Source organism: Anopheles funestus, chromosome 2RL (assembly GCF_943734845.2).
Source record: "Anopheles funestus chromosome 2RL, idAnoFuneDA-416_04, whole genome shotgun sequence".
Classification (NCBI taxonomy): Eukaryota; Metazoa; Arthropoda; class Insecta; order Diptera; family Culicidae; genus Anopheles; species Anopheles funestus.
The window spans coordinates 40,945,359-40,972,916 of NC_064598.1; the positions used below are offsets into that span (position 1 = coordinate 40,945,359).

At 41.9% G+C, this 27,558-nt stretch overlaps 2 protein-coding genes across 6 annotated transcripts in view; one reads left to right on the forward strand and one right to left on the reverse strand.

Moving 5' to 3' along the window:
- LOC125761695 (neuroligin-2) overlaps positions 1–23,683 on the reverse strand; it is a 28,986-nt gene extending 5,303 nt beyond the window's left edge. The window contains exons 1-10 of the mRNA XM_049423129.1: positions 21,080–23,683; positions 20,687–20,850; positions 7,827–7,988; positions 7,556–7,753; positions 5,403–5,645; positions 5,130–5,280; positions 4,821–5,033; positions 4,564–4,702; positions 1,122–1,273; positions 484–590 (exon numbers count right to left, since the gene is read on the reverse strand). Of these exons, the coding sequence (XP_049279086.1) occupies positions 484–590; positions 1,122–1,273; positions 4,564–4,702; positions 4,821–5,033; positions 5,130–5,280; positions 5,403–5,645; positions 7,556–7,753; positions 7,827–7,988; positions 20,687–20,850; positions 21,080–21,447 (1,897 nt within the window). The 5' untranslated portion in view covers positions 21,448–23,683. The remainder of the gene's footprint in view (positions 1–483; positions 591–1,121; positions 1,274–4,563; positions 4,703–4,820; positions 5,034–5,129; positions 5,281–5,402; positions 5,646–7,555; positions 7,754–7,826; positions 7,989–20,686; positions 20,851–21,079) is intronic.
- Positions 1–27,558, forward strand: part of LOC125761691 (uncharacterized) — a 135,946-nt gene that overhangs the window by 91,658 nt on the left and 16,730 nt on the right. Inside the window, exon 1 of one of the 5 annotated variants that reach the window (XM_049423121.1) lies at positions 24,491–24,603. The exons of 1 other annotated variant lie outside the window; for it this stretch is intronic. The gene's annotated coding sequence lies outside the window, so the exon portion shown is untranslated. Of the gene's footprint in view, positions 1–24,490; positions 24,604–24,685; positions 25,802–27,558 lie in introns of those variants that run through there. 3 more of the 5 variants (XM_049423122.1, XM_049423123.1, XM_049423124.1) reach the window with 3 other exon arrangements.

Genomic DNA, 27,558 nt, shown 5'->3' on the forward strand with positions numbered 1-27,558 from the left:
AAAGCTATCATCAAAGTGGCGCTATCGTTCTAATCGTATTCAGTTGGCCCGGTCGCCCGGTTGAAGGATATTTGACACTGATTGGTCTGCCCTCCCGGAGGGGAATCGGGCACAATCGCCGGATCGATATATCGGAATCATTCAGCTTTCATTGTACGGATTTGATCCACACGGGTTTAACAAACCAACGAGCGTTTGGGGCTACTTCACGAAAGGCCCATAAATCGACCACACGCACACACACACACGCAAGCGTAATGTGAGCCGGAATTCTCATCTACCTTCATTTTGGAATGCATCATGTTTTTAGTTTTCTACATATGCCGCCATTGTTCTGCTGTTCGCTTTGTTCTATTAGTCGTGATGACATTTGTTCGTACGTAAAAGTTCGCCATTTTTCGCTGTCGAATAGTTGAATAGCAAAAAAGCCACACACAAAAAAAAAGCCCAATGTTCCTACGTAAAAGTTGAAACTCTACTCACCGAGATTGAGATATTTTTTGTGCACACTCTCGTACGGCGTCCATTCGATGTTCTTGAAGCGTGTCCGGTCGCGTACGTGATCATTTTCTAGCTGCTCGTTCGGATTACTGTTCGGTAGGGTAGGGGAGAAGAAAAAAACCATATATGCGTTATAATGGAAGGAAAAGAATACGCTTCGGCAGCTCCATTTGGAAGAATACATCAGGGATAGGAGTACATTTTTAAGGGATAAAAAGTCTACAAAACCAATCTGACCGAGCTAAGTGGAAACGCTGCCTCATAACAAGCAGGTACTTCCGAGTTTTCGCACAGCGGTACGAATCGGTCGTTTCCTGTCGATGGAGACGCCCGGTACTTGTTACGGATTGGACGTGCCCACATTGACAGGGCCACCAGGGAGAATTGGGCCGGATTTGGTATTTTTTTGTGCGGAACACGCGGTTAACAGTCCACGTGAGATGGCAGATGAAGGAATCAAAAAAATAAATCACACTCGTACATACTACAGGGAGCTGCGAACAGTGTCGAATGGTAGACGTGAGCAGTTTCGGAATAGTGGGAGATACGATTTGAAAGACACAAACGAGAAGAAGAGCAAGAGATTGAAACAACGGTTCATCAGACGAAGCTACACTTACCCGGTGCGGATGAAGTTTGACCAGTAGATCATAACCGCTTCCGAGAGGGCGATTTCGGACTTGGTGTAGTTGCGCGTGAAGTGATTGAATCCTCCAACTAGCGGTGCACCGAACAGATACGGCAGATCCTCCCCATGGATACATCCTTGTCGCTGGTTGTCGGGACAATTTTTGTGACGTTCGCGTTGGCGTCCAAAAGCACAGGAAGAACACAAGAGAACGCAGAGTTGTGATTGAGAGCAATGTGATAACAACATGAGTTCAGATTATGTTACGAGCGTGCGGCGCAAAGTTATGTGTTCATGTGGCATGTTAGTTTCGTATTTTTTTTTCCTCCCTGCGGTTCGTGTTGTCGTTTATCTTTTATTTCTTTCCTGTTTAGTCGTTTTGAGTTGTGGTGCCGTGTTTTTGGTTTTCTGGTTGAACCCGAGTCACTTTTGCGTTTCGGTTTCGGACGTCTGTGCCCCAGTTCTGTGGGTTGATTTCATATTCCCACAGTTGGTGTTTCATGTTTGTGGTTTTGTAGGCAACTTTGCGAACAAATCCATGCTTTACCTCACCCCAGCTGTTCACTCAACCCCCGGGTTTTGCCGGTGAAAATTCCTGGACCGGACAAAACGAGCAATGCACGGTACTGAGAAAACACAAACCAATGTTTGTGCTTCAGAAAGTTGGCATCGGAAATATAAGAGAAGAAGAAAAAAACCAACATGTAACCCTTACGCACGCCATCTCCCCAAAATGTTGCAGCACACAGTAAGGTGCAATAGAAACAAAACAAACGTAACAAACGAAACGAACAAAAAACTGGAAAACCCGAGAATGAGGTCACGATTGTCAGACAGCGAACGTAGCTGTCAGAGCAATTCGCAAGAAGTTTGCGTGCGTTTTTGTTTTTGCGCACGCAATATTTACCAAACATTGGAAAAGGATTACGGAATTTCCCCGAATGCTACCTTCTGGATTATCAGAGTGTTCTTTGTCGCGATTGTGTATTTATGTTCTCATTTAATCTGGCGCCGATCTTGGTAATATTTCAGTTTTTAGAAAAACCACAACAGTCGGTGCGTGAACAAATCCAAACTGTGGGTTGTCTTTGGTTGAAATCTACCTTTGTTTATGGTTTCGTAAAAATTCTAAGTTGTGTCCTTTTGTTGAGGTGAGTGTATGGGAAAATATTCTTTGAAGGATAGGCTTACTGCGAAGTTGTGAGAATACAGCGACGAAACAACTGTTTTCTAGAATGAAGATGTGGTTTACTTTTATGAAGTGTAAAGGCTCGCGAGGCTTACCGCACCCAGGAGATAAAGTGTTTTTTGAGATTTGAGATCTTGTGGTCCAGAAATCTTTGCGTTGGAAATTAACTAGGTAAAAATAAACAAAGATGATGACCGTAATATTGGTAGTCGTAGAACGTTGGCTGCCAAATAGATCATTTTAGAGCCTGAAGAAAATCCGGCATTGGAGACATGGACTAAGTCCAAATCTTTTATCTGCGTTTAATAGACGAAAGCTCAGAACGATGTACATGGACAAGAATAAAGGATATGATCGAGACAAGTGTATGATGAAGTCACTATTATCAATCGAAATGGACGTAATATGTAATTAATTCGAAGGTAATATAATTAGCATGACACCGAATGACCCAGCTTTTCAGGTCATCCACATAGACTGATTATGCCAGGATATTGGATTGTCCGAGGATTGTTCTTGGTTGTGAATAGCTTAAAGGAAAGTATCAACTGTATATTTTCACTCTATTTATTACAAAATTCACATCACGTTCAGGAAGGCGTACGAACCATAGAAGACATAAAAACGAAAACTCAAAATGAATAATCTGATCTCTACTGTTGGTTTTAAATTGCAGCAATACCAGCGATAAACGCAAACTGACATCTTCAGTTTTGAAGCCGGTTAGTTTCACTAGCGGCGGCATGTAAATGGATCCACACTGGAGCAGCGCCGAGGCACACTCTTTGCCTCCGTTTGGTTCGAGAAGCATAGAGGAAAACCTTCAAAATGGAGCATTTCGTTGGGGCATATCGGGCCGAGATTGACAGGGTAAAGTGTTGGCCACAACAGGATATTTAATCTTTGACCCATCTCGAATGCCAACAGCCGTTCGCAGTGTGAAAGAACCGTCTCGGGTCCGCTGTAAAACGATGTTCCATACTGTCCGATTGCGCTTTCGTGCTACCTCTCCCCACGTGTCCGATACGTTTCACACTCGAAGCATTTCGGTGTAATAATTTATGGCAACGGAAGCACCAAACAATGACGCACTAGCGAAGAAATCTAATCTCCCTGGCAGAGGCATTATTCTGATCCGTGTTTGGTACCAAGGGCGGAAGAATTTCAATTGTGATTTTCGTTCACTTTTTCTTTCCGCGTGCACTTTATGCTTTCCTTATCGGCAACTGCAAACTTGAGCAATTTGCAACCTCAAACAAATCGGTATGGAAAGAATGTTTTTATTGAAACCACCGAAAGTGGGATGTTTGTAGGGTGGGTTAGAATTTCCGTACGTGAAAGTTTTGGCCGTAGGGTTGATCTAAACTCTGCGCGGTGAACAAAGTTTTGGGGTAGGGGGTACGCCAGTTTGCCAACTTTACAATCTGCTAACACGGGAAAACAATCATTTAAGCACTTAAAAATAAAGCAAAAATCAACGATAAAAGTATCATGGTAGTGAAACTTTTTTAGATTTTTTTAAAACTTTAATATTGGAAGAGCTGATTGGACGTATTTTCATCTCTTTATTGATTTAACTAACTTGTACGTCATTTTGGAAAAACTTTTATTGCTTCTATTGCATATAATCGATAGACGAAAACAAAAAATCATCATCATCTCCACATGTTGTCACACACTTGCAAAGCTGGCACAAAAGTTTACAATTGGAAGCATTCTTTTTTAACTGCCATTTTATATGAGTTTAGAGCGATAAAGAGAGGGAGAGAGAGAGAGAGATAGAGCGCTTAGAAGAGCAACCATTTTATATGGGTTTATAGAGAGATTGGTTTTTCACCCTCGCTAGTTACTAATACAAAGGTCGAAAAACAATGAAAAGAATGTGAAACAAGCAGTATGGTTTTGACATTTTATCTGGGTGGAACAGAAAATTAATGGATTTTTATATCCAACAAATTGGATTGAAAAAAAAACGGGTGTATCTCGTCAGTGTGAGAGAGAGTAGTTGTGTTCGTGTAGTAAGCCAAAATCAGCTTGTTTCTTTTTTTGGTATGTGAAGCAAATGTGTCTTTACGGGTTGTGAATCGATTCCAAGTTTGTCACGAAAGTAGCACACACACACACACAGACACGCTCGTAAAGCGAAATCCGCACCGCACGCTAATGGGGCTGATTACGGTTGAGGTACGTCCGGTATGTGAGTCAAGTCACCTATTCGCCTATACAGCACCTGCCGAAACCTTACCTGAGGAAAATCGCCAAATTTGGTCTGATAATCGAACACGTACAGAAACGAATTGCGATGATCAGCGGAATGTAGGTCGGCCGTCTGTACGGCAGGCGCCACAATACGTGCATCGCTCAAGGCTTCCAGCGTTTCGTCTCTGTAGCCGCATGGTACATCAGAGCAGGAATGAAATTAAACAAAGGTAAAAGAAAATAAATGGTCCGAATCGGATGTTGCATGTGTAGCGAGGACTGAAGCTTTTAACCCCGTCGTACCGTATATTGATGGGATGCTGAACCGGACGCTCCCAGTCGGTGTACTCGTTCACGATCGTGGCCAATATTTCGTTCAGATGAAAGCTGTACGTGCTTCGGACGTAGTTTTTCAGTATTTTCGTCCTTCGGTCCGCCTCGATACCGTACTGGACGTCTTCGGAGTTGAACGCAAAGTACGCTTCGGCACGCGTTACACCGACCAGCAGATCGTACCTGAAAGAACGCGCGGTTTAATTACCAAAAACGGAGACGATTACGCTGGTGTTTTTCGGTGCGGCTGCTGTACGGCTTTTCGCGGCGTATACCTACTTGGACAATTTGTTAATAGCTAGTTTGCGCAACAGTATCGCATTGATCGTGTTGAGCGTGTTGTGGATATGAGCGGATGGTTTTGATGCTGAAGGAATGCCATTGTAATCGCTGTAGTGCGTCCCGTCCATCTGCTGAATTTCCCCAGTGTCTGCCGTGTGGGAAAGAGACGAAAGCGGGCAAGGTGGTGATTTAATTATGGTGGTGAAAGAAAACTCGTTTTGCGGGCATTTCCAGCCCAGAAAATGGCTCCCAAAAGGGCTTGATACTCACCGATTACGACACCGTCTACACTGGGGCCGAACGCGTTCCCAAAATCTGGTGCTCGCACGCTGGTGGATAGTATGTCCTCGAGCGGTTTGTCCCGCAAGCACTTGAGTAGCAGCTGATGAGGTAGATCGGGTGAACAGTTCACGTGGTGCGATACGTATGCGGCAAACTTGGCCGGTTCGCCTACCAGCGACCACGGAGCTAGACCCGATCCGGACATCATCATCGCCCGATGGAAAAGAAGTCCTACGGGGAAAGTGGGTGAAAGGGAGAATGAAAGAGAAATGCATGAACACGTGGATGCTATTCCGTGTGCTACCAATGAATGTGGGCGACCTGTTCGATTTGATGAAGCTTCTCGCAAGCTTCATTGAAGTGGATAAAGCACGAAATGCTTTTCCCCTGAAAAGTCGCAGTCACAAAATGGGCACACAGCACCAACGTTCCAACCTAGGGAACGATCTGAATTCATTTTTGGAAAATCCCATGCTAATCTACTGATGCTGTGTAATGCACCGGTGTAGCACCATTGTTGGGCTGAAGTGTAAATTACTAACTCGCCCGCGTGAAAATGACATCCCACGGTTTTTGGGTTTTCAAAGTGAATTGGAAATCGAAACGTCACTCAATCGCGCCCACTCGAGTACGCTTGATCTAATGCGAGTCATTCCGCAGCAGTCTATAACAGTTTCGCCAACTATTTAGCGAATGTTTCATTACTCAACTGGAGAACGTGCACACAGTCAGGCGTCCGCAGAAACAAACCATAGTCAAATTGTGCCATTCTGGTTCACAGCTGGGCAGTGAAATGGTTATTGCCTAGAACTTAATCATTCCGCTCCAGTTAACTTGTGGCACAGTTAACCTGCACGGCCACGAAAGCTTCACTGATCCGACGAACGGAGAGAGAAAGAGAGAGAAAGAGAGAGAGAGAGAAAGAGAGAGAGAGAGCGCAAAATTTGTTTGCAAGTACAAATATTACTCGCAATTCACCATTTTCGGCATTCTGTACGCAAGCATACATTATTAGCAAATTGGATGCCAACTGCTGCTATCGACATAAATCAAAATCAACAATGCACGAATGGGAAATGTAGTTAATAATGCTCGTTCAACTTTCGGCTGTTTTGTGTGTTGTTTTTGTTGCTGCAAGTGCTGCAAAACTTTATATAGAGTCTGATTGCAAATGTCACGTAGGACAGGAAACGATTTGCCCACACAAAAAAGGAAATAAATAAATCATAAAAAATGGTCGCAATTTTTAATGTACCGTGCACGTGGTGGGTCTGTCACTCAGCAAACAATAATGCGCCGCCAGGAGCGAGGCGCGGGGGGGACACAATTTAAAGTGCAGCATCTTGGATAGGATGTTTATTGATTTTGACATTCGTTTATTTTGTACGAAACGTGGGCTTTATAGCGTGGCAAGCTCATGAATGGCATCCGTAAAGCGTTACCATGTTCGGGGCAGTGCGCGTTCCAAGTGCTTTCGAGCTATACGACGCAATGGGAAAATAGAAATATTCTCACTTACGAATCTCTTTTTTTTTTGGTTGAAATTATTGTTCATTCTTTCGCCGAGACTTTTAGACGCCTTGGCGCGTTTTCTTCGCTCGCTATCAAGCGTGGTTTGCCACCATTGGTACGCTTAAAAGCAGCCGCGCTGTATAGTGATGGATTTATTCATTCCATTAGCGATCGAGCTAGCGACTGGAAATGGTGGTACAGTAATTGATGATTATCAAACAAAAATTTATCTTTTCCATAATGGAAACGTGACAAGCGAGCAGACATTGCTGGGATACGTCACGGTGTCTATCCGGCGCGTTCTAAGGGCTTCCGAACACCCAATAGAATCGTTCGCTTTGCTGGTGTTCTGTCCTGAGAGAAAGTGAAAACGGGTGTTTTCTTATGCTAATTCACCACTGGTTCGTTGAAAAATGGAATCTGGATGCTTTTAAAGCACGGAAAATATGGATTCGTGGTGAAAGATGGTTTTATTTTCAAGAGAGTTCAAGCAATGTCAGCTATATGGCAGGTATTGAGTGCTTTTACACTGATAGCTGATGGTCCGAAAGCATAACTAAAGCAATTAATATTTAAAGCTTTTACACTCCTGTAAGTGTTTGAATGGCGAATTTTAGATTTAATCACACCTTCCGGAACAGCTGCAGATGCGATCAGAAAATGAACACAGGCGGCACCGGTACCATGGCCGGCAAGCGTTACACTTTTGGGATCACCGCCAAAGGCCTCGATGTTTTCCTGTATCCAATGCAGGGCGGCGATGATATCCATTAGACCGTAGTTTGCCGGTGCTTTCGAGAACCGGTCCACATTGGCATTTAAAAATCCTGTTCGTAACGATGGGAACGAATGAATCGTTAGGATACTATAGAATTGAAAAAAATGTGTCACACTACTTACCTAATATTCCTAAACGATAATTGATTGTAACTACTAAAATTTGTCCATAACTTGCTAGTACAGATCCATCGTACGGGTTCCCACTGTTCCATTCGTACGATTCACCATGGACGAACACCACGACGGCATATTTGGAGGAGCTAGAGCTTTCCCTCGAACCAGCTGAAAGGAAAGGAACAATTATGAAGCAAATACAAATCAATAAAGAAATGATGGCAATATCACTACGAAAAGGTGAAAGGAAAAGGTTTTACGATATGTCGGATGTTAAATGTTTTTCCTTCTGGCTTGTTTCTTCATCATTTGAGAAAATGCGCTCTACAGAATTACAACTACCGTCATTAATGCAACAAATTTGAAGTATTTCTGCTTTGAAATTGAGGTGTTTGATTAGTTATATATTACGCACAATTTTAATACTTCCTTTTACACGATTTCGTAAACTGAATAAAGACCATAGTAATACATAAAGCATAGAAAAAAATGAAAACTGTATGTTAATTTCGTATTGCATGACAAGAATCCAGGTTTTTTTAAAATATCTTTAAATATCATTGTTTCATTTTTGAGCTTCTTTCAATGCAATATCATGTTCTTTGTTTTGTAGCAAAATAATATTTTCTAACGGTACTAAAAACAATACTTGTTTGTTACAGTCATGTGCAGCCCCCCGCAACGAGTGACAAGATCGCTATTGGTGCCGTTTTCACCAACACCAACACTCACCATTTTCACCAGCACCACCATCAAACAATAGAACCAGTATGACAATTACCCACATGGATTCAACAACAATACGCACAAAAAGCAATAGGACTTCGGACAAATCAACCCACAACAACAATACCATCAACAACAGCAATATCCACAAAACGCACTATCACAACCGAGTATGCCCGGGATAAGGTAAAATACAAGGAGGAAATGCCTTGTGAAAAATGTACTTCTTCAGCTTCAGAGGCTGACAATACGGCCGAAGCCGTAATAATTAATTATAAATAAAATAAATAAAATAAAAACAATATTTTTTAACGATACTAACGATTACGAAAAATAAGTATCAAATACCATTTCCCCTGAGCACAAAAATCTATCTACCCGAAGAGGAAACCGAATGCAAAATAGCGCTTGGAGAAGTATTATGGCTCTTTGCGTAAATCTTCAAATTAGCATTTAAATCCATATTATACAACTGCTTCTAGCTCTGGAAGATAATTCCTGCATATTTCTTTTTGTTCAATGACACCATAGCCTCAAGGAGCAACTCCAAGAAACTTAAAACAATTCCACGACACTTTCATTTATTTATTTCAACGAAATTTTGTTGTTTGCAAGAATTTAAACATTTGCTGCTTTATGCAAGCGTCACTTTAATATTCAAAAATAAGTCATTTTCACTAAATGCAACAAATAAAATAATAAATTCATATTTAATACGATGAAATGCGATAAAATACAAATTTTCATTGCGTCTATAGAAAATGATCCTGTTGTTTTTCATTGAGCTTTGTGCACAATGTGTCAAGCTCCACCAAAAGTAGAAGTAGATTTGTTTAGAAATTAATCAAGAAAAAACAACCTAAGCATATAAAAGTTTTTTGTGTCATTATTAAGCGGTAAAATAAAGAAAAATAAATTTGCTAGAGTGAAGTGGAGAGTAAATCTGTCTAGATTTCATGTTTGCAGTTTTGTGTCTGATTTTTTAAGGCAGCTAAGGGTTCTTAACTGTTGACGGGAAAACATTTCCCTCTGCTCTTAGGGGTAAAATAACATGTCGTATACCACACAACAGAACTTCAACAGCTGCTTTTGAGCATAAGCTTTTTAGTGTTTGTTGTTTGCTTTTGTGAATGTGCCGAAAGAGAATCCATTTTTGTTGTTGCAAAACACTTGCCGAAAATGAATTTTGTGTAATCCTTGTCGAGCGTATGCTTTGAGGATATGATTCCGATGAGCTTTCGTAACTTTGGCAGTTATGAACATGGAGTTTTCGACCGTTTTCGTATGATGAAATTTAGGATGTGTCACCATAGATGCTTAAGAATCAAGTTCATACTTTTCTAATCTGATGCTACACGTTAGTATGAATGTGAAACAGTGATACTACCTTGTTCGGGCTTAAAACCATTTTTGGATTTTAAATAATCCTGCGTTGGCATAGTGTTTTATCAACTGTGCACCGACGATTCAAAACCATCCATATACATTTCTTGCTTGAAATATAACCATCGTTTGATGAAACTAAACACTCGCACAACTTGTTCGATTGCGATTACAAATCTCGAAAGCTGGTAAAAGCCACGAGAATAATCGGTTTTCTCTGGTCTAGCACTTTCCTCGCAGATGGAAGATTAACAAGCGAGCAAGCTTAAACACATGAAACGTCCGGCTTGAATTTTCCGGCCGTACACGTATCATCACCGTGCAGGGCTTCAAAATAGGAATCGGTACCAAAGCCGAGCGCTTAAAAGCTGGTTGCTATCGATGCTAAGACGAAGTGGTTCGTTTCAAAAGCATGCGAGACACTTGTGAGAGATTGTCTTCCAATGAGCTTCCCATCGCATTTGTTCCGCCGGTTGCTGCTTACCATCACGGCGCGACAACCCATCGCTCTCGCATTGTCAACCATCCGGTTCCGGCCGTTCCGGCGGCGGACGGAAAATAAAATCTATCTGTCAAATGAGCTCCAAAGGTATGTGAGTTTTGTTAAGCTTCTAATTGGATGCTTATGTCATATTGTAATCTTCTCTTTCCGTTTTGCTCCATTGGGAGCGGATTTGCTACACGTTTAATCCATTAGAATCTTCCTTTGTTGTTGACTGTCGGCGTTCACTTTCCGGCTGTTTGTACGTATGTTGGTGTTTTAGTTATTTTCTTTTTTTCGTGCTTGCCAAAGGCGGTCCCCTTCTTTTGCACCATTTCGTTGCTGATAAGCTGCTCGCTATCATTCGTGTAAGTATACTAAGGCGATGCCGTCGGTAATTCGATACCATGTCGTATAGGTTTCTTTGTCGTCTGCTCTTTCAATACATCCCGACCAATGGGTAAGTTGTTCGAGCGGGTTGGTAATGGTTATGATGGTAGCGTGTCGGGGACATAGTTGTAGGGCTTCGGTCTTCTTGAGCTATTGTGTTTTGCTGGAATTATGCTGTAGCTTTTACATCGACACATCGACACATCGACGTGTCTGCGCGATGAGTTTTCACCATGTTCCTGGAATCAGTTATAGAGGATTTATTTCTGGGCTTCTGTTTTGGTACTAATATTACACACATTTAGCTGTTCCGCATGTATGCAACAAATTCATTGAATTCCTATCTGTATCGATCAATGTTGATGAACAATTCCCGCGAACTCAGGTAAATATTTTTAAAACGATAAAATGGTCCACACGAATTGCATTTGTGGCTCGCCAAATATTTGTTCCAATTCGCTATATTTATTTGCGTAAATATCATTACATCGTGCTTGAATACACACTCAATCCTATTTTGCACGGCTGTCGGATAACGGCGGGGGGCAAAAATTACAGTGCATAAATCACGGCGATTGGGATTTGTTGAATATTTGCACAATAAATTTCAATATGCCTTACATTTTTCATACCTTACCACGGTGACTCGCGCGAATACGCTAGGGCATCGAGTTTTCTGCTCGTTTGTCGTCCAATTTTTGTGCGACAAAATATGCTTCAACGCTAACACAATAACCGCAGGCTGCGTTAGAAGTTTTTTGGGCCAGAATGGTTCAGCATGGTGCCTGTGTTCCATGTCGACCTGCACCATTGGAACCGTATCTTTCCGTCTCACATCGCACACCCGACAGCGGGTACGGGTATTAGGATGGAAGGCATTGAGTAAGAATTTATGATAGGTATCGTGAAGGACGAATACCGCTCGATGGATGGAACCAATCGATTGGCCGACGGGCAGTTTGTGAAACGGTGAGAAGAACGCACACCAGCCCAAGGTGGGTACTCGCCCAAATTCAATTTATCTCAATTCAAGTACGAATCGCTATCTTCTGACGGGACCAAGCGCTACCACTTGAACACGTATCGCATTTTCTTTGGCGACCTTCGCTTCCTTGTGAGGTTTTTGGGTAGCGAGAAGAGTACGAGAGATCGTGATAAATGTACCACTTGGTAAAGAAAAGGACGATGCTCGGATTGGGCTAGCAACGACTGTTGGAGGAAATTTTTGGGGCCATACGAATTTCTATCCTCCATCGAGTTGACCCATCGAGTTTGGGCTTCGGTAGAGGCTTAGTGTTTTGTATTCCGTGCTGGCCGTAGGTGTAATCAGAATTCATCTTTATTAAATAGGTCCATTAATAAGATATCCCACTAGATCGAATTCAATTGGTTGGTACCATACGGTTCCGGTTCGTGCTATGTCTCTGAAGGATTTCGAAAAACCGTTCGCTATTGAATTCCGCCGGTTGAGACAATCTTTGAGCAGCATCACCGTAAGGTTCTTGTATTTAATTTCGTTCAATTTTCGGTGGAAAACAAACGGACCTAGTTTTAGGGTAAACTAGTGCGCTAGGTAGGACTATTTTTTTTGTTCTTTTTGTGGTATATAAACTACTTGACCGTACAACGTTTCCGAGCAAGACTAAGGGAGGAATTGAAAAAAAAAAAACAATACACCACGACCCTTACTCGAACTCACCAACTCATTCGACCACTCGGATGCATGTTTCATGAGCCAAATGTGGAACATCTAAAGCAACGGTAAGCTTTGGAAAGGATGCCTCCCCGATACTAGTTGATGGGAGTATTTAGTTCCGAGCTTTATCGATGCCCAACGAACCGGTGCAGAACCTGATCGAGTTCAGTACGAGTAGTGGCTGGTACGTAACGGTCTTTCTACGTTTGGATATGTAGGAGGTACCGTTTGGAACATATATTTTGCAGCAGCAGCTTTCGTATATTGAAGAACCGTACTATACACCCATCGGAAAACTCTTTGCAAGGGTAGCGTACTGGGCCGGCTGTTGGTCAGTAGTTTGATTCCGGTTCAAATGAAGGTGCTCATTTAATATTTATGAAATGCTGTTGTCCCTTTTCGTTGCCGCTTTTTTCTTCTTCTTCCTGTTTGTTACAACCCGTGTGTAGGATGGTGAACACTCATTTTGAGAGCATGTTTGATGCTGCTAAAGGACAACTTGCCGAGGTGACTGCTGCATTTGCAATGAGTACCGGATGGTGCTCCGGCAAAATTGTAGAACATTGGACAGAGCCGGGACCCTTTAGCAGATGATACACATATGCCTGTACGAGAAAGGGTTGATTAATTTTGAATTGTTCAGGAAGGATAATTGCTCCTTGGATCGGCTTGCATGTCTTAGGGCAATGGGCAACACTGACTTCAACACCCACAGCACAATGTGTGCTTTAGGTAATGCTTTGAATTTTTTTTGTATGGCTTACTAATACATCTCTTATTTATGGATTAGGGAAACATTGTATTTGTAGTTTTATTTGTGAACAATTAATATTAAATCATTTTAAAACAATATTTTTTTAGAGTTTTATGTTTTGTTTTACTAAAAGGTGAAAGACCCATGAAAGTTGCAACATTCGACCCAATGTATGCCTTAAAGCCACAGCATGATATTACACCTAAATACAGTTATAGATAAACACATGTGTAAACAGATTTTAGGAATGATTCAGACTCTGCAAGGAGTAGCAGTGTTCAGTAAGTTCAGATGTTAGAGAGACGCAGATACACGTGTTACAGGAATATCAGGGCCTTATCATGGAATATTTTATTCATACCACCCTTATGTATTCCAGTAGCAGACTCAGTATCATAGAATCGATCACGAACATCATCGCCTGCTACTCTCTTGTGCGTCGAAAAGAAAGGTACTCTAAGGTTCTCAAGTTCTGTAACGATCGATTGTATTTTTCAGAAGGATACGTAGTGACGTGGGGTCACTACAGATAGAGGATCACCTACGTATGCGATGTCTCATTACCACAAACTGACGAACGGCTGTGACAGTAAAACTAACAAGTCATCTACCCTTTGCCAAGAAGTAATGGAAAGGCGCTTTGACTCAACACTGCTCATAAAACCCTAGTGAGTGTTGTTGGAGTGTCTTTGATGGTTCCAGGAGGTTTTAGCTTACAATAATCTGGCAATTTTTTGAACATTGTTTTTTTTTTTATTCGTTATATTATAATGGGTATTATGAACATTGACATATATACCCGTGGTTATTCGCATGGAGAACACATATGGAAAAACGGTCAATAGCTGAGAAATCCTGTTTGCGCGCAAAGTCGTGGAGAAGTGGGAAGGAAATAGAACTCAACAGTAGTTTGGACTTCAAGAGGGATTCAAGACCGTGGGAGTTAAGTGTAAAAAGAGTACACACACAACAAATACAAATTATTCTTCAATTTTACAAGCTACATCTCAATTCAAGCCAGATAATAATCGATGTTCTCTTTATTCCTTTGTGGGCCAGATTCAAAGACTTTGGGCCGTATGTTTAACATGTCTGGTTTAGACCTTAAGGCCAATTAGAAAAAACGATTTTTTAAGTTATTTTACGTACATCAGGGTATATTTTTTTTGTTTCGGATGATTTTCTCTACATTTTCTCTATTTTATCGCGAAGTAAAAAAAAACTATGTGTTACTCTTTTCTTGATTGATTTATGTTAGAGAAGACATCTTTGTTCAATTCCCTATCAACAGCAAATATCAGTTCCATCGTTTAAGCTAACTGTTGCGACAGCTAAATTCTCAATTGTGGTGTGTCGTCTATACGTAAATGTAACCGTAAAAGCGATTTGTCCCGATACGAGAATTGTTCCCATTGGGATACATGAAGCAGGGTGACTAATTTTACGCCCATGTTTGGAAACTTTTCCAACCACCACCGCCCAGTAACCACCCAACCGTATCCAAACCGGATGAATCAATCAAAGTCAATCGTATGTGGCCGTATAGAACTGATCCGGACCGCAAAAACCTCAGTTCGTAACCTTCGATTAGCATTTTCAATGCATGCGGGTGAAGAATTTCAACCACGCCGTACGGCTCGCGGTAGGGAAATATGTAAACTATGCTTATTTTTCGACATTCATCCACAGCCGACCAGGGCCAGCAGGCACTCATCCATCATTGCAGTTTTCAAATCGATCCTGATCTTCGTGCGTGCGACAGTTCGCCGTGTTGGCGGAAATGTGAAGCATTTGTGCGCGCTGTAGACACGCAGGACCAACTTTCCACTTTGGGGAGCAATGATGGGCCAGCCATCATGCCTGGTGCTGGTTTGTGTCGTCGCACTCATCGTACGGCGTCCGGAATTGCGCAACTCGAGCCCAGAACGGAAGTGTCAAGTCACGCTTCAAACCGGCGACTGGCGCCTGGTTGCTTCGTACGATACGGTTGTTTGTCTAGTGGTCCTCGGGTGCCTCGGGCACGCTCGGTACAAGCGGTTCCACTGCATAAAGCGCCGGCAAATGAGTTTGTGTTTTTGGGGGTGCGGCCACTCACATCCTAAGCTAGTCCCAGCGGACCCACACACACACATACACAATCCATACATACGGCCGCGTTTATGGTGTCTCGAACCAGTGCGTGGAAAGGATAAGACGCGTGAGTAAACAATGAAATCATTCCACACCCGTATCGTCCCGCCCACGTACAATTGAGTACTCTCGAAGTTCCGAGTACGGTGGAAGATTTATTGATCAATCAAACAAATGATTAATTGTTGGTGGAAACTGTCAGTTACGGGCAAATGCGTTTCGCCGTCATGCTTGTCGTCGTCATCGACCACCGACGAGTAAAGTTTTGCGCCCCGTACGGCGGGTGTTGTTCTGCAGCCGACACTCGACGGCTTGCCGCTCACATGTACGATCCACCCGAGGGGATTCGGAAATCCTCCTACACTCGGTGCTGGGAAATTTAATTTATGTGAGCTAATAAGATGAGACGTCACTATTTGACCCGTTCGTTTCTTCTTTGCTTGCGAAGCCGGCAACAAGAAAGTATCGTCGCTTCGTACTGGTGCGGATCGTCTGTATAAGTGTGTTGGTACGTGAGAGCATTTGGTGGGAAGATTTGCAGCACAAGTAAATCAGTTCGTAATATGTCAGACCAAGCCCATGGCGATGGCATTTACTGTGCAAGTAAAATCCGTGCACCGGAACAGTAATATACACATACACATTTATTACGCAGGATTACGTGACAGTAGGTAAGCTCGTAAAAAAGCACCCAAAGTTAACAATCCTCCCCTTCTAAATGATGTATATAATTAATGACGGGTTTTATGGGTGTTATGATAAGCATGAAACACCACCAGGCGGCCGTACAGTAATTGGAAAACTCGTACTACAAGCCGCATCCATTCGATTGCGTTCCATAAAATATGTCGAACATGGCCATCATACTATTCTTTGCCTATTTGTGTGAAGCGAAAGGGTCGGTGGTAATCATACGATTGGATTGACGAAATGTTGTGGAATAGTTAGATTAGCATCAGCACATTGTAACTGGCATGGATTTGCGATGTTATACAACTGAACAGGAAAACGTGAAATAGATCCTATGGAAATATGCAAATATTCGTGTGTTCAAATCGTTTCATGAATAAAATGAATGTGCAGTATGCTTTTTTTTTTCTTCTTCCGTGTCACAGTAGATGTTTATTGCGTAGGAATGGAATAACGTAACTTGTTGAAATTACGTGTGGTAGGACATAATTAGCAGGCTGGCAGGTAGAATTGTTAACACAACGCTCAAAAGTGTGTAATTATTGGTCAATTATCTTCGTATCGTTCAACAACTGCAGTTGTAAAAGTTTTTCCACGAGAGATTTGGTATTGATGTTTTAATTAACGTTTATGCAATCGTTTTATAAACTAGTTGTGTTTCTATGATTTTAGAATTCTTGTTCAACTTTTTGTATATTTTGTATATATAAATAAAATATGCTAGTCTTATTATAAGTTTTATTTTTTTGATTTGTCGATACATAACTAGTCGTCAATATTAAACATAAATAACAAGTAATACTGCTCGGTCTGTTTATTAATTTGTTACCGATCGAAGTTTGTTGGTTTCACACGACAGGACCGGGTATAAAATTTCATCCCAATCGTAGCAATAGCTAACTATACGGCTACGTGGCAAAAATAAGTCTATTAAGCCAGAAATGACCGGCATGACCTTAGAGGTCGTCACGCCAAGAAGTGATCCTGTTAGGCGGCAAAATAAATGTACTGTTTTATTTAACTGACACATCCAAAGCTTTTCAAAAAAGGTTAATTAAGAAAAATTTAAACAGGTTTGATTATTTACATTAGAGTTCTTATATCGTTCCAATCTTGAAGTCTTTCACCTATTTTTTATATTAAGTTAATCTGTGAATTTTAGATAAGGAACTTAATTGTGTTGTAGAAAAAGGTCGAAGCAAAACATTTATCAATGTTGTTAGACAAGCGTAGTTAACGTTTTCCTTTTTCCACTGCAAAAAATATCTTTAGATAAATGTTTATTTCAAGCTTTATTTATTGAGCATGAAATAAAAAAGGAGCTTTGCTTGATAATTAAATGCAATAATTGCTTCGGCATGTTCTTGAATAAAACAACAGCATAAACAAAATTTTCGAGCATAAATAAACACATTCTGCTTCTTTTAGAAAATTTCTTATTTCGGAAATTTCTAACTTGAAAAAGACTTCATTTACCGAACACCGTTTAAATACTTCCGCTAACAGGGGTGCCAAAACATTGCTCTTTATTCGCCTTTTTGATCTTAAGAGCCTACCCGTACGCGCATCCTGCGGGTTTTATAGGTTTTTTTCTTATATTTTGTTGTTTACCTTATTCTCTCCTACTTTCCGACAGGTCGTTATGACCTTATCTTGCTCCCTTTATAAGGGCCCAAAAACATCATAACATACAAAAAGCTATATTTTCCCGCACAACTTTTGTTTTACTGTTTGAAAGATACTATCACATCATGTCACAAGCCTTGGGGCCTGTTGTTTGTTTTTATTTTGTAGCTTTGTAAACTTCCAAGGATAATATTTTGACTTATTTTTCTCTATGTAGCCTGCTAATCTGTCTTTACTTTTAAAAATAAACTAACTTGAAATTATAGAAATTTATTACATCTAATTAAAATGCGAAAAGCGGAAATGCGCTCATATGCTTCAAAGTCATAGAAAAAACATAAAAATCAAAGACCAAAACAGTGTATTTGCGACTTCGCGCACATCCGTTTATTTTGCTTGGTAATGAATACATTAAAATCCAGAAATAACTATTATTGTGGTGGAATTCAACTTATTTTATTTTTTTCTAGAATCTGCAATTTCATAAAAATCACAAGACCAAGGAAAACACTCTTAATGCTTGTCCATATCATTCCAACGAAGGTCCATATTCTGAGGGTTCTAGTCGAATAAAAAGCCGAATCAATAAAAGTTCTATTCATAGACGAATTTGTTTGATGTATCTTTGATCACTGAAAAAATATTTATTTTGTTTAAAATCATATCGTTGTGCAAATCATGAAATAGTGCCTAATGATCATCCCGAACCAAACCCATTCCTGGGATAAAACCTGCTCAAGAAGCTGCCCGCTTTTCCATCCAGCCTTCGAATCTAACTAAAATTAGCACGGTTGTTTGATTGACGGTATCGTTCAGGTTGATTAATGTTTAACGGTTTTGTTTGATTTAAAGTAAATGTATGCGAAATCGCGCATAACGCTCGCTACGCCTAAAGCCTCATCCACCACGGATGCAGTAGAGCCTAAAACGTACCCCGAAATCAAACAAACTCAATCGGAACTGCTTTAAATTACGTTTTCAACGAATTTCAAAGGTAAGTCTCACCCAAGATCAAAGCATCGAACGGTTTCTTTCAACTACCTGAAGCACCGACCAAAGGTCAAAGTGGTTGGAAATGCGCTCACACATACAGAGCGAAAAAAACCTTCATTTTCAGATGCCCGGAAAATGTTGTTCATTAGATGAAAAGTGGGTTCATGGCTGACCGGTTGGCAGAGTCTTTTTGTTGCCGTGCTCTCACTTCTTTCCTTCACTGTTGAGAGGTGCTGCGGGCCGGAATTCGTGAGTTGATTAAGAATCACCGGCATTTTAATGGCGATTGAAGAATGTGGCCAACAAAAAGACAGACTACCTTTATTTTCCTCGGACCCTTTGGTACGTGTTCCCGTGCTGTGTGTGTGTGTGTAGCACGAACGTCGTGGAAATAAAATATTGTGGCTCGTGCGCCATTTTTTTGTTGGCCTTCGACATTGGACCCGGGATGGGGTCGGATCTGCACTAGATTATGATTTCATCGAACGAAGACGAAGGACGAGAAGCAATAAAAAAAAATACAAGCACATGAAATGGCACATGAACTAACCGTTGAAGCGGCTTTTGCAGACCATCGAAGGTCGCGACGACCATCGGAGGTGCCGCTATCAAAAAGGGATTTTATTTTATTCGTTCGGAACTTTGTGTGAAGGATTTTGGGCCAATGTTTTTTATTTTTTGCTTTTTTATAGCAAAACATAGCATCCTTCTTCTTTTTCATGTCATCATGATTCATGCAGGTTTCACACCGTTTCGACAAACCGTTTCGCATTCCCTGGATGGTTTCCCCTGAAGCATGAAAACGGTCAATCCGTCCGGGTGGATTTGCGGTGAGGGCGTAGATTTTCAGCAAGCCTTCGCGCTGTTTGCTAATCCTTCACTTACGAAAGCTACTAAAATGGGCCACAGTAAATGCTTCCAGCTCAAGGGCTTCCCCATTCGATGGCTCAAGCGAGACAATGAAGGATTCTCCACAAACAAAAAAAGGGGGGATGAAAAAATACCCTCACAACTAAAATCCCACTTGGGACTCGTCCGGTCCGGTCGTCTTTATGCTCGTTTTTTTTGCCCCATCGCACCCCTCCCCCCCTTAGCTCATTGTTATTGTCTTGTTCGTTTCGCTTTCTTTTGGGGCGTGGTGATGATAGGAAAACGCAACTTCAACGAACGCCTGAAGCAAAGGCAAAAAAAACAAAGTTACGATCCTGCACCGACTAGCCGCAGTGGGTCGACAAAATGGATCCTTTTTTATTTCATTTTGATGTCGCAAAATCGATACTTAGCGGGTGGATGGTGTTGTTACTGCTGCTTCTGCTGCTGCTGCTGCGTGTTGGATATTAAAATATAATCTCACATCCTTCGCCCAGCATTTGACGCCTTCGCGACAGCAGACAGTAGTCTTGGGCAAAGGGATCGGCGGGGATCAAAGGGACAAGATGGAAGCAGAGAACGGCAGACAAGGAGAGAGAGTGCGAGAGGGGCCAATTTTATTTTCTCATCCACAGCCACAAAAGTTGCAAGCGTAATCTTCCCATTCCACGGGAAGGATCCCTCCGAAGGATTGGTGGCTCTGCCCATATCTACCACGCGTATGTCCTTCGGGCAAAGGATATTCTAAATCTCATAAAATCTCGTGCGCTTTACGCTGGTGGGTTTGTTATTTTTTTTTTGCTCACTCACGCTATACGCATCCCTTGTTTGTTTGTTTCGGTCTCGGATCTTGGCGTTGGGTGGTGTTGCGTTTGTTTGCGCTCTTTGTCGCTGACGGAACCTCTCTAATGACACTTTGCAATGACAGCCGAAAAACAAGCACATTTTGCAAGAAGGAAAAACACCGACACCGATGGGATGTTTTATGCTTATAAGGGTATATTGGGGCGTTTTTTTCTATTTTTCGTCTTTCTTTTCTATCGTCGCATGCATGCCTTTACCGCCATTGTTATCTGTTTGCGCGCAAGCGAGGATGTGTTTGCACATCCAAGTGGCGCTTTGCGTACCTTGCGTTGGAACGTAGATGTTAAGATACAGGCAGTCCTCTGATTGATTGCGCAGGTATGGCAAGAGGCGTCGCAGGTATTCTAGCCGGCCGCGTGGCATCCGTTCCAGGGCGGCCGTTTCGTTGTAGATATCGGGCAACCGCTGCGGACAGACGGGGCTGAATCTAGAAGAATGATCCGTAATCGATCGAAAAAGGGCACACGAGAAACATACGGGGAAGGTATTAACATTAATGAACGTTAGGACTTTAGCTGAAAAAAAACCGAAATCGAAAAAGAAAAATTTTCGCCGCTCAACAACTCATCCGGAAAGCGTGTGCGGTACAGCCTTCCGGAGATAACAGCTCATGCGGGTCGCTATTTTTAAGTCGCTACTCAAAGGCCCATGCTAACCTGTCCGCCTTTTTCACACCCGACCAGAGTGCTCCGGTCACCGGGGGCATGAACCGCAGGTTGCCCACCGGGGGCGAAGCGTACGGTACGCCGCGGAACGCCTCGACCGGATCCAGATGGCGGCCGTCCAGGTGTTCGATCGTGCCGGAAACGGAACCATACTTTGTGTGCACGATTCGCGAACTGGTCGACTTCTTGAGCGGTTCATTTTCGTCCATGTTCCCGCTGGTACCGATACCGCCACCACCACCACCACTGTTACCGCTGCTACCACCACCACCACTATTGCCAGATCCTGCGGAATTAATGGGAGCCACCAGCGAAACGGCGAAAACAACCACCGCAATAATCACCGTTGCTGGCAGCATGGTTACTTTATTCGAATCGTTTCGGCTGCTGGTGCTGCTTCAGCTGCCACATTGCCGTGCAAGCTCATACATCACATATTTTACACTGCACCTCTTTTATGTATAGCTGATGGTACACATTCGCAATCGCATTACACGGCACTATGCACTATGGTTTGGGTACGTTTCGAGCTGCTTACTTCCTTTTTACCCAACCGATATTCCACCTTTTTTGGGAAGCTTTTAAAAGCTTTTTCTTTCAATATACTTGCCAACACTTTTTTGCGTTTTTTAACACTTTTTTGTTGTTGATTTCGCTTTGTTATGGATTTGAATCACGCTTGTATTCACTTGATTTAATATTTCGTATATTTTTTTTTGCCACTCGTCACTTTCATTTAAAGCTTTCGCACCTTCTTTATTCGTGATGCACTAATAGAAAACTTTATCTATTTTTTTCTTCTTTTTTTCATTTAGCACTGTTGCATAAAATTTTTATTTTTGGCTTTTGCATTTTACTGCACTGCATTCGAAAACTTTCGCGTAATCCAATTCCACTTTGCTTTCTAAACTATGATGGCTTTTCTTTTTATGCTTTTGCCGTGATAAAACCCACAACCAAACTTGTGTAGATGCGACTCACTACCATTGATCGGAAGAATGGTGCAGGAAGATGCAATCACTCATCACAATGCACACGCCCTCGTGCCTCTTGACGGCCGCACTCGACACGATGGAGAGATTCTTTTTTTATTCTCTCTCCCTCTCTCCCTCTCTCTCACCCTCTCTTACACTCTCTCTATCGTTGCTCTTGTTCTTTGAAGCCAGCTTTCGCAGCGATGAGTTGGATAACTGGCGTAATCCCAACCGGATGTGGATGGAACCGTGAAAACTCGACGACAAAACGCTCACTACCCACAGCCTTGGGCCCGTTGGTGTTGAATAATCCACTTCGTACATCCATCTGGCACTCGGGCCGATGAAGCGTTGGCTGGCTAACGAACCAGCTAAACAACCGCACGGATGCACTCCTGCAAGGCCCACATACACGCGCGCACACACACACACACACATACACGTGTACACACTAATCCAACGGCAAGAGTGAAGTGCAGTTCAATGCCAACCGATTTTTGCTGCGGAACGACGGTCTTCTCAGGCGTACACTCGCTGCTGAGTGTCGCAGCATTTCTATTCCTTCACGTTTCCATGCAGCGGGCCGTGCCGTTATGTGCGCGATGCAAAACACGACAATAATTTGACATAATTCCTTTCACGAAAGCGAATCGTGACGCGCGGAACGAGTCAAACACATTGCAAATCACTGCCAGTCACAACTATTTTGAAAGGGCCACCCGTACCAGTGCCGACGCGTATCCGTTCATGGTGTGTATAATCGACTGGGGGATGCAAAAAAAAAACAACAAAACACTTATACCATTCCGCACACAGCGGGAACAGCGAGCATTTGTGGTGTATGCCAACCGATGGAGGCGCCCAGTCTTGCACCGTTTTTGCACCCAGAGACACCACCCGTCATCCACGGGCACGCCTGTTTACCGCACAAATGAGGACGACGATACACGCGCGATTAATTCCATTGATTCCATTCACCTGTGCGCTAAATCGTGGCACATTGTTTGCAGATGATTAGCGCGCTGCCGCCGTCGTCATTCGGCGTATCTATCCGTGTGTTCGATGCACTTTGCTGTACGCGAAATAGGGACGATACGTTGAGCGAGGAGACCGTGCGGTATGTGCAACGGCACACTAACGTTTTTGGGGCTATGCAAAACCGTCACACGAAATGCGTTCGGATGCGTCAGGGATGTTTCGGGGTTTTGCGGAATGTTGGGTGAAGTAGCAATCACCACACGCGAACAGCGTACATCGAACGTGTTTCACTCAGCGCTGGCTCGTGTCCTAACTCCGACTGAATGGGCTAAATGTTACGTTCGTCGGTCGATAGCAGTGTTGTTTGTGCAGGTTCCTCAAGGGTTGACGTTTACGATACGCACGAGCGTTGTTGATGTGTGGGTGCGCATGACCGTCAAGCGTATGCAGCGAGTTGGCGAAGGATGGTCAACATGCCCAACAGCAGAGCAACCTCTGTAGGTGGGTTAGCGAACGAATGTACACTCACGGTTATGCTGGCAGTGCGCATGACTAACAACGTTTTTTTTTTCGCGTGCAAGTGAGTACCGTTCAGCTGATTTTGGTGAGTGGTCTCATGCAATGCTTTTGTGCCATAAACGGTGAGGGTTGCTGCAGAAGCTTAGAAATGTATTTTTTAAAAGTTTTTATATTTTTTTCCAAATGTGTTTTGAAATAACGATAAAATAAATAAATTGATTAAATAAATAATAAAATAAACAAAAAGTGGTTTAAAAGTGCATGTTTTTAGAAATAATTTAAAAAAAAGGAAAATAAAAGAAATTGTAAATAAAATATTCTATTTATTGATAAAAATTTAGTACAGAAGATAGAATTATTTTTAAGTTATTTCTTAATTAGTTCTTAGTTTTCTTATTAAATATGCAATTGAATTCAAAAGCTAAAAAAAGAATTTAATAAAAATATAATTGATATTGTTACATTTGTTGTACAAATATTGTTGTTGATTTAACAACTAGTGATTTGTTGAATCGAGTTAGTAGTAATATTTACAAAAAAAAATAACAGCTGCAAATATTTGCATACGAAATACTACAATTACAACAATCCATTAAAGAAATAAATCACATAGTTGGGTTTATTTATGCTGTGTGTGATCTTTTGTCGCTCGATTCAGCTGTGATGTTTTGCTGAACAATTGTCACCGATCGTGTCACCGGCACGACGAAGCAGAGAGCGTGATCTTGCGCTACGCCATTAGCGAGAGTTGTCATCGTGTCGCTTCTCCGCCAGCGTCAGTCTCCGATCGATCGCGGTGTTGTCAACACACGCAGCACGAGATCGCGAATCAGCGCAGTGCCGCGTTCGCGCCATTTGCGCCACTCCGAAGGGCCATCGTCCCGTGTGTTGGTTGTTCGAAAGCATCATACGTTTTGAAATCTCGAAAAAGGAAAACAAAACAAACAAAAAATACGAATCATCACTTCTTGTCTTGTGTCTTGTGCGAGCTAGAAAGGGAAAACCGTTTAAAAGATTGAAATCGACAGTAACCACAAAAAGCTAGTAAGTCTCGTTCGTGGATCGTGCTCTGTGCGGGATTTGTGAAGCGACGGCCAAATGGCATCCAAAAAATTTGAATAAGAAAAGCAACACGTTCGAATGCATCTTTCCGGTTGTGGTATGTGTGGCTGAAGTGTGGTGACGAATTCACAAACCGCTGGGTGTGTAGTGTGCTGATCGGGGTATCTATGAATTGTTGTGTTTGCAATGTGGCTTTTGTTACGGTCAGGGAAGAAAAGGGTTTAAGTGTGCACTTTTGAAATATTCAAACTTCAGTCTGATATTTAAGTTTTGTATGGAAGCGTTTGCGCCAGTGCCAGTTAACAGATCACGAGGGTCAAAGGACATCAAGATAGAAAGAACTACATTTAAGTAAAGCTAAAGGTGACGGTAACGAAGTTCAGTCACCTGGCTGAAATGGGGATCGCATCGCCTACTATGTGCGCCCTGAAGTTAAAATCGTGTTTTTGGGTGGTATTCAATGCGTCCCACGAGGGAAAGAAATGTCGCGCAACGCATAACGACGGCAAGTAAACCGGAGCGCATGAAGAAAACAATCTTGGCGGCTTCTTCCTCTCGAGCGTTTTATAAATAACGCCACGCTCAGTGCTGCTTCCTAGCCCATCTTTGCCGTGTGTTCTTTTGAGGAAAAAGTGCTGCTTTACACTGGCGTGCGCACGTTAAGCTGAGCACAGGCATTAACCACGCAGCTGGCAGGCAGAGCCTGTCGCTGGTTTAGATCCGCCCTTCCGCCTTACCCGGGTGGACACGCACACGTGACACTGTGTGTATGCGTGTGTTGGGTACTTTATTTTGTGTGTTTTCGCTCTCCCTCACTTCCTCGTACCCGTTCGAACGATTCAAACTGAAACTGGTGAACGCGCGTTACTGTTTCGGTTGCGCTAAATTTATAAAGTGTCACGACGTGCGTTCGTTCCATACACGGTACGATCGTGAAATTTCAGCCCGAGGTGCCTGCTAGGGACGGGGTGCGGTAGGATGCGAGCTGATCAAATCGAATGGGGAAAAGGGAAAGTGGCAGCAAGACGTGATGTGGCAAGTCATGCAATTTACGTTCGAGAAAGAACACATCACGGTGCGATGACGGCGATGACACTAGGAAGTAGATTTAGGAAAGGAATCCCGAAGACGTAGAATTTCTTGCGCAAACGATACCAAACTGGGTGCGGGCGAAGATTTGGTAGGTTTGTGTGGCAAATATGTACGAATGGCAACTTTGTTTTTTTCCTTCTCTCACTGTGTAATGTTTTTTCTTAGTATAATTATGCTTTAATTTCCTTATTTCTATCAGCTTAAGGTTTCGGTGTTCAATTTTAATGTAGGGAACCCTTTTAAAGTACTCAACTGTTGCCAACAAGCGATGTTTCGTATTTTGTATCGGAACATTCCGATGCAGTGAATTCGTTTCCTCGCCCGAGGTTTTCGTCACCGTAAGGAATGCAATCACGCGGCTACCGACGATAGAATGTTGTTTGTGTTTTGAGATTGTGTTTTCATGTTTTCATCCCATTCTGTTTGCTATCTTATTGATATGATTCTGTTGTTTTTACTTGTGATAATTATTTTTAGACTTTTAGCGGATATTTTTCAATCGGTAACTTTCTTTTTTACTTTTACGGGAAGTTATACTCAATTAAATAATTTAATGAAATAAAATAAAAGATGAGCTTAAGTGCGAAATTCTCTTCATTTTGAAATAAAATCTGTTTTGCAAGCTGAAAAATGGTTCTTGAATAGCATATCATGGAGCCTGACTTTTGCTGCTAATTTGTTGTCAATTTACTATAAGACACATAAAACTTTTTGTTTAGAATAAAAGACAATTATAATTAGATACATTTGCATGGATACATAAATGGGGCGGCCCGGTGGTACATGTGATAAACGGCGCCAGGCCACACGGCCGAACCGGGTTCAAATCCCATCCGGACCGTCCCCCGGAACAAGGACTGACTATCCGGCTACGTGGTAAAATAAGTCTAGTAAGCCAGAAATGGCCGGCGTGACCTGTAAGGTCGTTAAGCCAAGAAGAAGAAGAAGAAGAAGAAGAAGAAGAATTAGATACATTAAAATGACATTTAATTGTCTTTTATCACTCTTGAACAATTGAAAAGAAAATTTATGTAGGATAATGATATGTGAAAAAAACGGAAAATATCTAACGGAATGAAATTTTGAATTTCATCTAATTTTATGACAAATACGACAAGGCAATATAAAATCATATATGTACAATACATGTTTAGATTGTGCCAAGACTTTTGTTATTGATTGCATACATGGATTGCATAAAATAGAAATTAAAATGTTTAGAACAAAGATTTCAACAAGAACGAGTCGTTATGTTTTGAAATTGATACAAAAAAATATATTAATAAAAGTCGGTATATGGTTATGTTAAGCACTGTCATATATAATCGGAAACTTCAAAAATCCGGGTAAACCATCAAAATTGAAATACAATAAGCAAATGTAAGTTATTTATTGTACCGCATGCTGTTTATTGTTTAAAAAAAAATCTTAAACACGACATAAATATCGACCGAAAATAATTTGTATCGAAAATATTTCTTGTAAATTATTTATTTTTTCACACGAGCAGCATCAGGAAGATAATTGTCCCATCCGTAATTGTGCCTTATTTGCTTACAAACATAAAAAATAAATACACAAAACTCGATTTGGAGATTGTGTTCCTAAACCCCAAGCTCAATCCCGGCGATGGTAACGAACAGTCAGTATAAGCAGTAACGAGAGGAAGCGCTTATTTTTACATTTCTTTAGCTTCCGACAAATGTATAGTGGCAAACAGATGTTGGCATTCGCAAACCGATCAGCCGAAAAAAAGCCAAAACCCTCTATCCGGTCAGGTTCCGCATTTTGGTTTCGTTTTCTTCTACCAACCCTAACCAGATCCTTATGGAAGCATTGCACATT